This window comes from Onychomys torridus, chromosome 6 (assembly GCF_903995425.1).
Source record: "Onychomys torridus chromosome 6, mOncTor1.1, whole genome shotgun sequence".
NCBI classification, from domain to species: Eukaryota; Metazoa; Chordata; class Mammalia; order Rodentia; family Cricetidae; genus Onychomys; species Onychomys torridus.
The window spans coordinates 127,294,261-127,310,345 of record NC_050448.1 but is presented as its reverse complement, the minus strand read 5'-3'; the positions used below and the strand labels follow the sequence as shown (position 1 = coordinate 127,310,345).

The 16,085-nt window shown below is 38.8% G+C and overlaps 1 protein-coding gene across 1 annotated transcript; it reads left to right on the top strand.

Annotated features, from left to right (window-relative positions):
* Positions 1-379: 379 nt before the first annotated feature.
* Positions 380-11,482, top strand: Ifi44l (interferon induced protein 44 like). The gene is given in 8 exon segments (XM_036191395.1): positions 380-851; positions 1,947-1,999; positions 2,670-2,861; positions 3,602-3,754; positions 5,677-5,848; positions 7,292-7,392; positions 8,239-8,457; positions 11,411-11,482. Coding segments are annotated over 8 exon segments (1,434 nt in total).
* Positions 11,483-16,085: the final 4,603 nt, after the last annotated feature.

Genomic DNA, 16,085 nt, shown 5'->3' with positions numbered 1-16,085 from the left:
CTCTGTTTATTTATTTAGAGACAAAGTCTCCTGTGTAATACTGGTTGGACTGGAACTCAGTATGTATGTAGACCAGGCTAGCTTTATACTCAGAGATAGACTTATCTTTGTCTCCTGGGTGCTGGAATTAAAGGAGGGTGCCATTATTTCCAGCCCCGTGTTAAATTTTAACTCTATTTATCATTTCTAAAGTATCTTTTTTCATATGTAAATGCTGTTTCTACATCTCTACATTGTATATTTTTGGCTTCAAAATATTGTGTTTTAATTGGGTCAGCGACAATAGAACTCACTGGAACTGAACAGAAACTTGTAACTTAAACTGCTTTATTATGTTAGTCCCTCAACCTCTATTTGTTTTTCTATCAGTTGCAGGAACATGGACGTGACAACCAAATTGACATGGTTACAGGAACAGATTCTGGGAAAACTACTTGGGAATACATCTTTGACTCTTCTTTATAAGTCTAGAGTTCATCAACTGTGCACTCTTGATATGAGTAAGAGATGCGCTCATCAGAGATCCACGATGACAGTAGTTCACTTGAAGCAAGCTGTTGTGGGTGTTTTTATGCTGGAAGAGTTTCCCGTTTTGCATTCTGAAAAGCCAAGTACTTGTGTCTGGTTTTCATTGAAAGAGAATAACAGCACTGGAATGTCGGCTCTGCTTTTGAACACACAAGTAGAAGTCAATGGTACACTTCTGAAGTTTTCCTCACTTGATGGTTTGTCACTCTCTGTGGATCCAGAAACATACAAACTTCATCTTAATGATGTGCTGATAAAAGAACTCAAACTCAATGCTAACTCTGTCTCTAGATATTTGGAGTGTGAAATTTTCCGAGTAGATGGTATGTATAAAAGGGTAATCTGTCTTTGCATTTGGTTCTCATATTTGCAGTTCATGCATTATCATTGGTGTGCAAGGACAAGGAAAAGGATAAATAAACATTAGTTTATTAGGCAGGACTAAGGACTACAGTGCTGTGGATATCACTCTGTGTAAATAAAATTCTGATTGGCCAGTGGCCAGGCAGGAAGTATAGGTGGGACAAGAGAGAAGAGAATTCTGGGAAGTAGAAGGGGAGACACACCACCAGCCGCCGCCGCCATGAGAAGCAACATGTAAAGACACTGGTAAGCCACACGCCATGTGGCAAAGTATAGATAAGCAGAAATGGGTTAATTTAAGATAGAAAAAGTAGATAACAAGCAGCCTGCCATGGCCATACAGTTTATAAGCAATATATAAGTCTCTGTGTGCTTTCTTGGTTGGGTCTGAGCGACTGTGGGACTGGCGGGTAAGAGAGATTTGTCCTGACTGTGGGCCAGGCAGGAAAACTCTAACTACACTACAGACTTCTGTGAGCAAAGAATTTAAGGTGGATATGTATAAAGACAGAGATGGCCTTGTTGTATCTGCCTCTCTGATGTACCTACCAACACATTTTAAACTTGTCTTGATTTATGACTTTCGTTGTTCCGTAAAACTATAAAAATGTGGTAAAACTGCTTCAACATTGGAACATGGAATTTGGGGAACATGCATCTATCTGTGTTCCCAGGTCATGGTCAATAAAGTGACTCCAGAATAAACTCTCTCTTATTCCCTTGAAACAAACAGACAGAGATGGGGATGAAGGTCAGGACAGGAGAGAGGAGAGGAGAGGAGGGTGGGAGAGAGGAGAGGAGGGGAGGGTGGGAGAGAGGAGAGGAAGGGAGGGTGGGAGAGAGGAGAGGAAGGGGACAGCGGGGAGAAATTCTGACTTCACCATTGCAAAGAGATTCATGGTTTTCTCCTCTTCCTCTCAGGGTGTGGCCAACTTGAACTCTTAGTTGAGAAGGAGAGGGTTATACAAACAGATCAGCCCAGTTGAGGAAAGAGATTTGACCACAGAGAACCAAACAAGTCAGGGAGCTTACTATGCTGTGCTTGTTTTCTGTAGGCGTTAAGAATGATCCAGGCTTCATAAGGAAGATGTTGACCGTCCAACAGTAAGTTTGGTCTTTGACCTACCTGTTATTCATTATATTTAGATTAATTGTGGTAACAGTGTTAACAATAAACTAGTAAGAAAAACAAAAAATCATATTACTTGGAATGATAAAAAGTTGTTATCGACAGATTCCAGTTAATATAAAAACAAAATCTCCCTTTTCCAATTTATAGATATGAATATATTTTTATTTCCCCTTAATATATTTATTGCAAATAACCACTTACTTTCAGTGTTGATATATCTCAAAGATTTGTGTTTTCAGGTTAACAATGACTTGTTACAGGTTAAGATTTCACACAGGTGTTGTTGTTGCATGCCTTTAATCCCAGCACTTAGGAGAAAGAGGCAGGTGGATCTCTGTGAGTTCAAGGCCAACATGGTCTACAGAGTGAGTCCCAGGACAACAGGGCTACACAATGAAACCCTGTCTCAAAAAACCCAAAAAAGTTACTCCAATATATAAATGCAGTTTGTCTAGGTGCAAAATATTTAACCCAGGATGTTTATATTTAGGGTGCTATACATGATATACTATAAAGCTACAATTGAAATAAGTGTGTAGCTAAACTCATCCCTAAAATAGAAGAACAAGATGCTCTAGGGTAACTACAGTGCTTTTTGGAAGATCTGCTGTTGTATTTAATTCCTGCATTCTAAATAGGTACCGAGGAAGGCTCGCTCCTATCTGCTCTCAGAGCCTACAGGCCCAAAAAAGACTTGGTTTCAGAAGTTCGTATTCTCTTGGTGGGTCCAGTAGGTTCTGGAAAGTCCAGCTTTTTCAATTCAGTGAAGTCAGCTTTCCAAGGCCACCTAACTCGCCAGGCCATTGTGGGGTCTGATGAAACCAGCATTACCAAACAGGTAAGTTACCTGAGGATTTGCAGAAGATTACAATTTACAGGTTACAATGAATATATTTGTTTACCTCTTTGTAATTTTGTCTCAGACATAACCTCTTTCCTAATCTACAATTAAATACTAAATAATTAAGTAAAATAGAAAAAATGCATCAGAATTATCTCTATTTAATAATGTTATCTAGAGAAGCATTTTGCTTTTCACAGATCCAAGAATTAGTTATATAAAAAATACATTTTGGTGCTTATTGCAAATATATAATAAGACTATAACATCAGTTTATCATTGGTTCTGTATTCAATAGCTCAAATGTTTCTAAGACTTTCATGAATTGCATCTTGTTTCTTATGTGGATTCATTTTCACATGTCAGCCTAGTCTGAGAAGTCCAGTTGAGATGCTACAACAACACTTGAATTTATTAGGCATTAACTGAAATGCCGCAGCATCCAAACTGTGTGATATCATAGACAGGTTCTGTACTTCCTAGTAGAGTACAGTGTTAAGCCATTTCCTGAGCCACATATGGAAGAACTATGACTTCATAGCAGCTTTGAATACTGAAGAAATTTATTTTTTCAGGCTTGATGTGGTGGTACATGCCTGTAATCCCAACTCTTGGGAGGCTGAGGTAGTCGGGTTATGCCAGTTTCAGGCCATTATATTAAAACATTAGCTAATTTCTTTTTTTTCATTTTGTTTTGAATGCTAACAAATATACTTTAACTCAATAATTTTTTCCAGTACAGAATATATTCTGTTAAAGATGAAGAAGGTGGAAAAATGTTCCCATTTATGTTGTGTGATTCAATGGGGCTGGATGAGAGAGAAGAAGCAGGACTGTGCATAGATGACATATCTCATATCTTAAAAGGCTGTGTACCAGACAGGTATCAGGTAAGATTTCTTCCACCTCAAGACACTTAAAATTGTTTTATTGCATCTTTACCCTACAAGACTATTTGAACTGCCATTATATGATTCCAACATTAGTTCTACTATACTTTAAATGAATATATATTTATGAGAGAAAGGTAAAGAGATGGTCCTTATAGTCTGTGCCACTGAGAGATAAAACTAAATGGCAGGACTAGACTTATCTGAACTTCAGGAGACATTCATAAGGCTGGGGAGGGGGGGGTCATGAGGAGGGAGGGGGCGTGAGGAGGGAGGGGCGTGAGGAGGGAAGACAGGGGAATAAGTGGCTGATATGTAAAATTAAATCAAATTATAAAATTAAAAAAAGAAAAAGGAAAACCAAATAAATAAATAAGACTGTACTGTTTATGACTCTTTTATATGCCCTACATGTTTCTTTTTTTTTTAAAAAAAAAAGATTTATTTATTTATTTATTTATGTATTTATGTATTTATTTATTTATTTATTTATTTATATGTATACAGTGTCCTGTCTGCACATATCCCTGCAGGCCAGAAGAGGGCACCAGTCTTCATCACAGATGGTTGTGAGCCACTATGTGGTTGCTGGAAATTGAACTCAGGACCTTTGGAAGAACAAGCAGTGCTCTTAACCTCTGAGCTATCTCTCCAGCCCACCTACATGTTTCTTTCAATAATGTAAACTGTGAATGAAGAAGTCATTTAAATAGTTAAACCAGTGGTAGTTTAATTTTGTGCATGTTTAGTTTAATTATACATAGAAGATATTAGAATAATTAACTATTGTCTGTTGATATATTCCACAAAAACAAAGCAGTGCTACTACATGTCTGGATCCATATTAGATGTGTACAGGTGAAGGAAGTTACATAATGTTTTTTTAAGCCTTGATTTTAAATATACAAAATGTGAGGATTAATACTGCCTGTGTCCTAGCACATCTGAGAATATTAGGTGAATGATGTACTCCTCGTGCTCACAGAGTTAATCATTTAGCACCTTTCTTTTAGGTATGGAATGTGATGGAATTGGCTTCAATTTCTAAACATTTATCTTTTTTTCCTCTCGGTTGCACTTGATTGGAAAGATTGACTATGTATGCATTCTTTCATTTGAAATTACTTATTACAATATAATTTGTTCTAGACACAAAGAGAATAACTGAAAAAAAATTCACTGTTAATTAAGAGTGCAGGATTTATTTTCAAGAGACTTACGGTCTAGTTAGGGAAAGGAATTACAAAATTTCAGGAATGAAGGGAGCAGAAGGAGAGAAAAGTCAGATCGCGAAGACCCTCAGTTTTCATATCAGAGAAACAGTCAGTTCAGTTCAACATTGAACACACACACACACACACACACACACACACACACACACACACACACACACACACAGAGTACACACTTACAAATGCTTGCTGTGTTTTGCAATCTATTGTCTCAGGAAGGTAAGGAGACGCTCACTTGGAAGTTGGTATTTCTCTAGTTTCGTTTAATCTTATTTTGCCTTGAAAAATTAAGAAGAAATCATAGTCTTTAAGTTTGAATGTCATTTCATTCTCTTTTCTACATCTGCCTCAGTCCTTTTAAGTGTGCAAAATTCTGAAAGAGCAATCTTAAATGATCCATAGCACATCTTAACGTTATTTGCTTCTGGAGATTGGAGATCTAAGTCAGATTTTATTCTTTGCATTTTTTTTTCAATAATTACAGTGGTTAACCATCATTTTTATCAGAACAATAAAGCTGTTTGTCTTTATGAGAACTATAGTGGGATCCTGGCAATGAGAAGCAGGCAGGCAGGAAGCTATAAATAAGAAGCCAGGGGAGACACTGGGGAAAGAAGCAGACGAGCAGCTGTGGTTTCTGCTGTGGAAACTGAAGAGTCTCTGAAAATAACAACTTGTTTTTCTATCCAGTTCAACCCGTGTAAGCCGATTAAGCCAAAGCACTTCACTTCTGTCACCTCTCCACCACTGAAGGACAGGATTCACTGTGTGGCTTATGTCTTAAACATCAACTCTGTTAACACCATGTCAGATAAAATGGTGGCAAAGCTCAAAGAAGTCCACAAAGATGCAATAGACTGTGGTAAGTCTCATTGTATAAGCATGGAAAACTTTGAAATAATTACAATTCATAGAAAGTGACAAAGGGCATGGTGAGGAGTATCATGTCTGTTTCCTTTGGGAAGTATCTTGAGCTCCAAGTTGGTGGCAAGTGCAGCATCACTGAAAGACTTGACTGAGAGCCATCTTACGTGTTCACCTGTAGAACTGAGCACTAGGCTGTCTATCATCTTCTGTTGTACAATTCTCTTGTGGTTTTTTAAAGGTACTAACCTTCTCACAGAAACTATCTAGTGAGATCAAAACCAAGGTGCTTATGCTGTTAAACTATTTTATCATATGTAGCAATTCATGAAATTATGTCTACAACCCAGGATACAGAATTATCTCATCACTATGAAAATAACACACTGACCCTTCACCATCCTTAACTATTTGTGAGTACTTCTCTCTAGTTATAAGTCTTCACTTGAGAATATTATGTAAATAAAATCATTCATTATGCCATCTTTTGAGACTGACTATCTTAACTTGGCCTAACGCCCTTTCAAGTCCATGTCAGACATTTTATGTAGTGAGCATTTACCCTATGGCTGTTGAGTAATATTCCCGCATATAGTTATATTAGGATATATTTAACCGTTGTCTAGTTTTAGGTTACTATAGATATAATGCTTCTGAACATTAGTGTTTTCATTTTGTGGGGGCATAGTTTCCCAGGAATAAGACTGCTATAACATATAGAAAGTGTATGTTAGTTTTTAAAAAAAATCACAAAACTGCTATTCAAAGCACTGACATCATGCTACATTCCAGCTAGCACTATATGGCCAATCCCAGTTTTCTGAGTTTTTTCTAATATTTGGTATTATTGTTGTCGCTATTAAAATTAACTTCAGTAATAGATATGTAGAAATATGTCATTATGGCATTAACTTGCTTTACCTAATAATCCATAGCATTAACTATCTTGTAACATAATCACTGGTCTTCCATATATCTCTAGTAAAACGCTTTCTTTCATACCTTTTATCCATTTTCTGAGTGATTTATTTGTATGTTTTCTTTTATGTTGAATTTTAAGATATCCCTTATTTTAGTCAGTGTTCTGTTGCTGTGAAGAGACATCATGACCATGGCAACTCTTATAAAGGAAAACATTTAACTGGGGCTTGCTTACAGTTTCAGAGGTACTGTAAAAGTAGCTGAGACTTCTCTACATCTTAATAGGGATTGAAAGACTCTGGGCTTGTCTTGGACTTTTGAAACAACAAAGCTCACCCCCAGAGATATACTTCCTTTAACAAGGCCATACCTCCTAATCCTTCCAGTGCCACTTTCTAGTGATTAAGTACTTCAAATCTAGATTTGAAATAAATTAAAAAATTAAAAAAAGCATAAAAAAGAAAAAAGAAGAAAAACTATCTTGATATATTCCTATAATAATGATGTCTATTTGATACAGGTGTTGGACAAGTAGCATTGCTTACTAATGTGAATAACTGTGATGAAGTTCTTGATGACAGTTTTTTAAACATGACAGAAAATATGACTTCTCAAAGCCAGGTAAAGAGTGATATTTACAGCCGGGCAGTGGTGGCGCACGCCTTTAATCCCAGCACTGGGGAGGCAGAGGAAGGCAGATCTCTGTGAATTCGAGGTTAGCTTAGTCTACAGAGGGAGTTCCAGGAAAGGCGCAAAGCTACACAGAGAAACCCTGTCTCGAAAAACCAAAAAAAAAAAAAGAGTGATATTTACAATCAGGTGATATAGGGACAGAATCACAGCCATGTGTCCACTCTTTTTTTTCTCTCCCTCATCACCATTATGTGTGTGTGTGTGTGTGTGTGCGCACACATGCATGTGCACATGTGTGTTTATATGTGTGTGTGTGAGTGTGTGTATGTGTGTGTTTGTTCATAGGTGGATTGAGAATTAGGTCAAGGTGAGTTTGTTTCTGTAGGCCTGTAATGTCAGACACTCAGGAAGCTGACATAAGATTGCAAGTTCAAGGCCTATTTGGGCTACAGAGGGAATTCAAGACCACGTCTCAAAATGAAAAGCAAAAAGGGGCTGTAGATGTAGCTCAAGGAGAGCTCACTTGCCAAGAATAGGGGGGCCTTGAGTTCTGCTCTCATTACTACATATAACTGGATTGATTTTTCAGTTTGTTGCAGTTTGTATTTCATTTTAATAACTATCCATAATTTACATAGATACAATTGTATCCTGAAGAGGATTTGCCAAGCCATTATCTTTTCAGCTTCTCTCCTTAACCGTATTTAATATTCAGTCAAATTTCTAGTATGAAATACTTCATATATATATATATATATATATATATATATATATATATATATGTTTCACAAATATATTTTTACATAAAATGAATTTTAAATATATTTCTCACAGGTAAAGAATGTACAAAACATGCTAAATATTCCTATAGCTAATATCTTGATGGTTAGTAATTATGCTTTGAAGCGATCGGTGGAACCTATGAAGGATGTCCTGATCCTTGCTGCACTCAGGCAGATGTTGCGGGCTGCGGAAGACTCCTTAGAAGACTTGCCTCCTGAGGAAACTGGTAACCCGGCTCATCTTGAAAGCACTTGTGTCTTTTGGAAAACCGTCAGCTGTACTTCAGTGGGGTGGTTGGGACCCACTTACCTCGCCCTGAAGTGTATTGCAATGTGTGCTCACTCCTGCCTTTGTCTGTCTTGTTTTGGAGGAATGGCAGTCTTCTGTGGCATTAGTTATCCTTCTTAGCCAAAACCTGAATTTCCCTAGGGAGAGTTAGTCCACTGACAGCTTCTTTGAGACTCTGCCTTTGTTAATGGTGATGTTCTGTTTTTTTTTTTTTTTTTTTTTTTAAACAGCATCAGCTAATGGCTCCTCAACAGCTAATCATGTATCAAAAATGAAGATGAAGCCTGAGAAGTGGAGAGGAGAGAGGGAGAGAGATGCCCTATAACAATTATGCTTCCATATGCCGTACCTACTACAGTTTCATATCTTGATATCTTTGCTTTTATTTCTCTAGCACATTATGCAATTCTATGTATTCTAAATTAATTGTGCAGTGATTGCAAAATTATATAGATATCTGCTATTCTAAATAGAGGGTAAGTTCTTTGAGAAGCAGGCCTTGGAGCTCTAGTCACAGAGCTCAACACATCTGGTAAATCTTACAGATGCTCACAATGACTCCTCTGCACCACTTTCTCTAGCTTGATGGTATTTACTTAGACATCTACTTCATATAGATGGGAAGACACAAAGAGTAAGATGCTGGAAAAAGAATAAGAAAATAAGTGTGGAGAGGGTGTTACTTATCTCTGCTTGAAAACCTGGATGCCTCTAAACAATTTAAATTAATTAAAAAGAGCCAATATTTGTTAACTTTGTTAATTACATTAATGTTTTAATTTCATGAAATAAAGTCTATTCCTGTAATGTTTCCATGCTTGATTTCAATCAGCTGAATTCTAAAACATCATGGCTGTGTCTCCAAAGAGGAACTACTGAAAGATGCAATCTTACTAGTCAACATAGAAGGTTGTCTTGCAAGTCTTCCAGATGATTCTGAAGTCCTCCTGGGAGTTGTCTAAATTAGGACTATTGTTAAAGAAAATTAAATCTTATAATATTCTTATAAATCTTAATAATTCCTCAAAATTTTCAGTTTTCTTTCTAATATTTTATTATTTGGGTAAATATTTATTTTATTTTTTTAACTATGTGCATATGTATACATCTGTGTGTGGGTATTTACACATGGGTTAAGGTGTACTTGGAGGACAGAGGTGTCAGGTCTTTTGGAACTGCAGCAGGGGTCATGAGCCATCTAATGTGTGGGTTGGGAAGTGAAAGGGTCCTTTGCAAAGTCAGTGTGCACTCTTGAACTGACAAGCAGTCTCTCTAGCCCCTCAGTTTTGGTTTGTTTTAGTTCAACAGATTCCTGCATTCTGACAGTCTATCTTACGTTCAACCAGGTTATTCTTTAGGTTATTTCTGGATACTAAGCAGACAAGAATTCCTTTAGGATAGGTATAAGGAAGTGGATTTTCCTAAAGTAGTATTTCAAGGGAAGTTTCACTTTTAGGAATGTTCATGAAGATATAGAGTTTCAAGAATGATCTGGTTTCTTGTTTTATTGCTTTTCTCAGTACATAAGAACTTAATAATCATGGCTGCATGAATGATATGCATGAGCATGTGACCAAGACTACAGCTAAGACATGGGGATGTGCAGTAGCTATACGATGCTGTATCCTTGAACACACAGAGATCCTGCCTAACTCTGCCTCCCAAGTGCTGGGATTAAAGGTGTGCACTACCACCACCCAGCTTCTGCTATGGCTTGCTCTGACCCCAAGGCAACTTTATTAATATACAAATAAAATCACATTTCAGTACAAATAAAATATCACTATAGGGATGGGGAGACATATGGCTAGCTCATGGGAAGGACATGTGGCCACAATCTAACCTCCCATACCTCAACTGGTTAACCTGGTAAAGCCTGGTTAACCTCTAGATGGGGTTCTTGAAAGCAGCCTATCACAGGAGCCTTCCTTCCTTTCTCTTGAGTTCTCACTATAAAACTGCCCTAAGCTACTTTCTAAGACCCACCTGTCTATGGTGTGTGGCATCCATTCTTTAAGTTCACAAGACAAAGGACCTGAAAGCCATTGACCTGGGGTGTCTTTGATGGACATTTTTTCTTCTTATTTTGATATTATAACATAATTACATCATTTTCTCCTTCCCTTTCCTCCCTCTAAGCCCTCTTGTGTACCCCTCCTTGCTCTTTTAAAAAATATATGGCCTTATTTTTCATTAATTGCTGTTGTATGCAGACATACACACAGGGAGAGAGAGAGTCAGAGAGACAGAGAGAGAGGCAGAGAGACACACAGAGAGAGGGAGTCCTAGACATAAGCTACTCCGTCTGCACAGGGTTACTCATAGGACCCCAGCCCCTGGAAACCTCCAACAAACTCAAAGGTCTCCTGTTTTCCACTCATAGCACTATTCCTTTAGTGAAAAGAGAAATCTCATTTATTTCAGTTTGACTGACATTTTTTAAAATCTAAGACTTCTAGACATACTTTCAAACAAACAGATGTCTGTTATGGTCAGGTTGATTCATGTGTGTAATCATGAGTATTCAAAGGAGTCATCAAAAATGGAGACAGTTTCCTCATTGCTGTGACCAGATACCTGAGAGTAGCATTTAAGAGAGGATGGCTTTTTGGCTTACAGTTGTAGAGGGTTCATCTTGGTGGAGAAAGCTCAGTGATATAGCGAAGTATAGCTGTATCTGTGGGAGACTGTGGCTGCGACTCCTCATGTCTTGGTAGATCAGAAAGCAGATAGCTTAGGTTGGTATCAGGGTTGATCTGGACCACAAATGACCACCTCTGCATGCCCCAGACCCAGTGATTCACTTTGTTTAGCTCCACATCCAAAGGCTTAATAAGCCCCCAGAACAGTACAGTCACCTGGTGCCAAATGTTTGGATGCATCAGTCTGTGGGAGATATTTGACACTGAACTCATAACATAATGTGTACCATTAGGCCAGGGAGCATCAGACCCTGACCACAGGTGTTCATTCAGACAGTGAGGACTTTGTGTCTGATACCTTCTGATTGCCAAAATTATCATATTTATATATGTCATTGCTCAGTCTCTGCCACAGCTTTTCAGGGATCTTCCCATCTCTGCTGGGATCAGCTTCGAAGCTTTCCTTTGAAGCATCCTTTAAGGGGTGCTGAGGAAACCAAAGCCCACACTTTTTGGCTGGACATCTCTGTACATTTTCCCATCATGATCTCATGTCCCTTGCTCATAAAATTCCTCTTCTCTCTCATCCATTGGGCTCCTGGAGCTTGGCTGTGGATCTCTGCATTTGCTTCCATCAATAACTGGATGAAGGCTTTATGATGACAGTTAGGGTATTCACTAATCTGATTACTGAGGTAGGCCAGTTCAGGCACCCCCTCGACTGTTGCTAATAGTCTAAGGTGGGGTCATCCTTGTGGATTCCTGAGAACTTCCCTTGCACCCTGTTTCTCCCTATTCCCATGATGTCTTCATTTATCATGGTATTTCTTTCCTTGCTCTCCCACTCTGTCCCTGTTCCAGCTCAAACCTCCCATTTCCTTATGTTCTCATCCCTCATCCCTTGCCCTCCATTACTCTCCTTGACCCCCCAGTTTACTCATGTGGATCTCATCTATTTCTCTTTCCCAGGGCAATTCATGTGACCTTCCTATGTTCCTCCTTGTTAGCTAGCTTCTCTGGAGATGTGGGTTGTAGTTGATTATCCTTTGCTTTACATCTAGTATCCACTTATGAATGAGTACATACTGTGTTTGTCCTTACCTCACTCAGGATGATAGTTCCATCCATTTGCATGATTTTTTTTTTTTTTTTTTTTTACCACTGAGTAGTACTCCATTGTGTATATGTGCCACATTTTCTTTATCCATTCTTCAGTTGAGGGGCATCTAGGTTGTTTCCAGGTTCTGGCTATTATGAATAATGCCGCTATGAACATAGCTGAGCATGTGTCCTTGTGGTATGATTGAGCATTCCTTGGGTATATGCCCAAGAGTGGTACAGCTGGGTCTTGCAGTAGTAGATTGATTCTTATGGAGACATTTTATTCCTCTGCTGTAGCAGAGCAACAGTCTCAACATCTAGCACTTTTTAGCTTTTTCTCCATAGAGAGACAAGGCTATAGCCCGAATGCTCTCTTCTCACAGTTACACAGACCATTCCACTCAAATTCACAGCTCCCCAGAAGGAGCAGTCTTCTCCATGTGCTAAGTGGAGGAGATTCTGAAGGAAAGAATGGTATTGACACAGATGACTACTTTTTCCTTCTTTTCTTGGCTCCTGGGACAGCTCACTCATCCTGCTTTCCACTAGTTTTTGTATTTACAGTCCTTTTGGGTAAATCTTTTGAATGTTTATGACCTCTAAGAGGGAGGAGGCACAAGGTTTGGTCTATAGAGCTGCACTTCCTTATTGAAACCTTCCCTTCACTTTATGTATCTCTCCGCATATGTTGATAATTCTCAGGTTGCAGTCATGCCCTGGTCTCTGAACTCACACACCACCCACTTATGTCTTCACTTATAGAATCCAATGGAAGACAGAATATATGGTGTTCTCCCAATATATTTGCATATCAATAATAAATAGTCTCACTATTCATGCTATTTAGGGTCCAGGAATATAGGAATAAGATAGAAATACAAGAATAAGATAGGAATATAGGAATAAGATAGAAATACAGGAATAAGATAGGAATATAGGAATAAGATAGGAACACAGGAATAAGATAGGAATATAGGATAAACTTATGGAATGGAAACTGACAGCCATCAGCTTGGCTAGCAAAAGGGGTGTTAACCTTTAACTGGACCCTTCTGTGTTTTACAATGGGCAGCTCTCTCAACAACCCAAATGTTAGTTTTTGTTTGTTTGTTTTTTTAACTAAAGATTGCCCTTTGCTATTGGTAAAATTATTAAAGCCACTCCACATAGTTAAAAGGGAGGTTTATTTTGTGGGGTAACTTACAAATGAAGGGATAGGTTGCAGGGTCTGGGAAAGGTATGGCGCAGTCCGGCAGTGTTCTCTGGAGAACTCTGCTCAGTCTACCTCCAGCGTCCAGGGTCCCAGAACCAAGAGAAGCCTCTTCTCTCCATCCTGGGTCTTCTGCTTCCTCCCTCAGGCCCGCCTTGTGGGTGTGACCATTACGGAAGCCTCAATGGGGATTGGAACTTCCAGGCCAAGGCTGGGATGGCTAGCCACTACACTTTGCAGTCCTGAGATTAGCTATTCTTCAATAACCCCCTACCACTCACTACTGAAACCAAAGTTAACTTTTAATGAGTTCTACTAACAACCTGCCTTGTGTTGTTTCGTATTCCTCCCCACTATGAGAACCCAGCTATGCAAGGAGAAGTTGCAGGTTTGGGCAAACATCAATGAACTGAGTCAGGAAGGGCTGCAGGGATATACAAATATTGTTTAGCTAAAGCCCCTAAATCCTTGTTAATGGAAAATTATAAAAACCTAAAACAATTTGTCTCTAAAAGTTTAACTTCAAATTAGTAAAAATTCCTTTGTCTGTGTCTAATGCTTACCCCTTACTATAAAAAGAGGCTCATAGCCCACCTCCAACAGCCTCAAAATTCTAATATTGGCTGTGGTCTCAGCTAGCTGATAAGCTTTTGTGCCCCATGATGATATTTCCATTATTTTGTGTTTTATTTATTTAATTTTTGGGGGGAATAAAGTCTGCTTCTGGTTTAATAGACTTTGGTGGTTTGTCGCCCATTATTGCACGACTCTGGATCCAACACCACGATCAAGTAAGAATAATCCTTTTCTCTACCCCACTCCTAACACAGCTAGCCCACATCTATCCCATCAGTAAATTTTCTCAGCTTTCTTTTATGCTTGAAAGACATATTGAATCTGATTACTTTTCATGGCTTTTGCCACTACAAATCCTCAAAATGTTCCATCCATTACCTCCTCTGACCTTTATAAGGAATAAATCATTACAGTCCATTGTCAGTATGAAGTTCATGTGAAACTCCCCAGGGAATCACAGATAAGCAGGAGGTACTAAACTCCTGCCTTCCTTAGCTGGTCTCTGGATCCTGCTTGCATGGGCACTTTTCAGTTTATGTTAGGGTTGAAATATGTAATTGAGCTAACCTATCAGGACAGGCAGATAGATCTTGAGCCTCAGGGTGATGGAGGGCTTGGAGTAGGGACTGTGCTAGATAAGTGGGAAGACTGCTCTGCTCTGAAGAACTCTGCCAATGAGAAATTCAGAGGGCAGGGAAATGCAATTGGGAGCATAAAAACCAAACCAAATCAAACCAAACCAAACCAAAACAACAACAACAACAGCAACAACAGCAACAACAACAACAACAAAGAAACCCAACAAAACACCCCACTGTTCTGCAACAAATTCAGTTTTTGACCTTTCTGTAAGCTGATTCCTGACTTTGCAATGTCAGAACATAAACTGCTTTGTTTCTGCTGTTAGGAGTCTCTAGCACTCTTATTATGAAGTGAAGAGAGCTGTTTCTCATTCCTCATTTCTCTCTGTAATCTTCTTAGTGTGTTTTCCACAGTGTCCACAGTGTTGACCACCTTTGTTTTTCTTCATATCTGATGGAAGCAAAGAGACATTCTTCCTGTAACCAGCTGTTGAGGAAGGGTGCATAGGCTTGCCCACCTCATGCTCTATCCAAGCAGGAGGCTGCTCTAACAGCCCGTGGAGGGATGTGAACTAATTTGGAATGAAATAATAGCATGGACTAAGAGAAGTAGATGACTTTTTGATGTACTTTGGAGGCAAATTAGATTGTAATTTTGTTGTGTATGTCCATACATAGAGACTTGTTGAATTTACCTTAAAAGACAAACCTCAGCCCTGTGAGAGGCTGTGCTTCCTAAATTTTCCAAATACACTTTTTGTTTGACTTTGCTATTTAAAAGTAATTTTTTTTCAGATGATATTGATGACCACAGACTCACAGTTGAGGATGAGAGATGTAGAAGGCTTCTGTTACAACCTGTCCCCTCCACTCTGCCCCCCAAATACAATCTAGACAGGCAGCCACTGAAGAGAACTATTAGAAATTGTGCTAGGGATGCCGAAGTGTAGCTCTTCATAGTTGATGGCTCTGGCAGGGGTAGGGTGGGGAAAGCCTCAGTTTTCTTTAAGGGAGTTTGCCCTGTGCTCCAGTGAGTGTATGGGCAACAAAAATTGGACTTGGTTTTTTTTTTTTTCTTTTCTTTTCTTTAGGGGAAGGTAACAGGAGCATGGCTGAGGTGGGGATCTGGGAAAACTAGAAGTGAATGTGATCAGGGTGCAGCATGTGAAACTCCCAAATAATCTATAAAAATGTTATGTTTGGAAAAAAACTGGCCTGCTGCTCCGCATGACTAGGCATGCCGAGTTTTGGTTATTTTCCTAGGCGGGAAGCTGTGGAAAGTTTCTCTCTTCATTTACTGCAGGCTTCTTTACTGAGGCAGACGCTGCCCTCAGCACGAGGCTTTGTGTAGACTCTTCATATAGGTACGTATTGTAACTTTCCTCTTACCCCAGACACTTGCAAACAAGAACGTTTAAAGTTTTTGAAAGCAATTATTTAAAGGAACATTTTGGTAATGATTTTCTTGCTATGCTTTTACTTCATGTTCATTAATTTCCT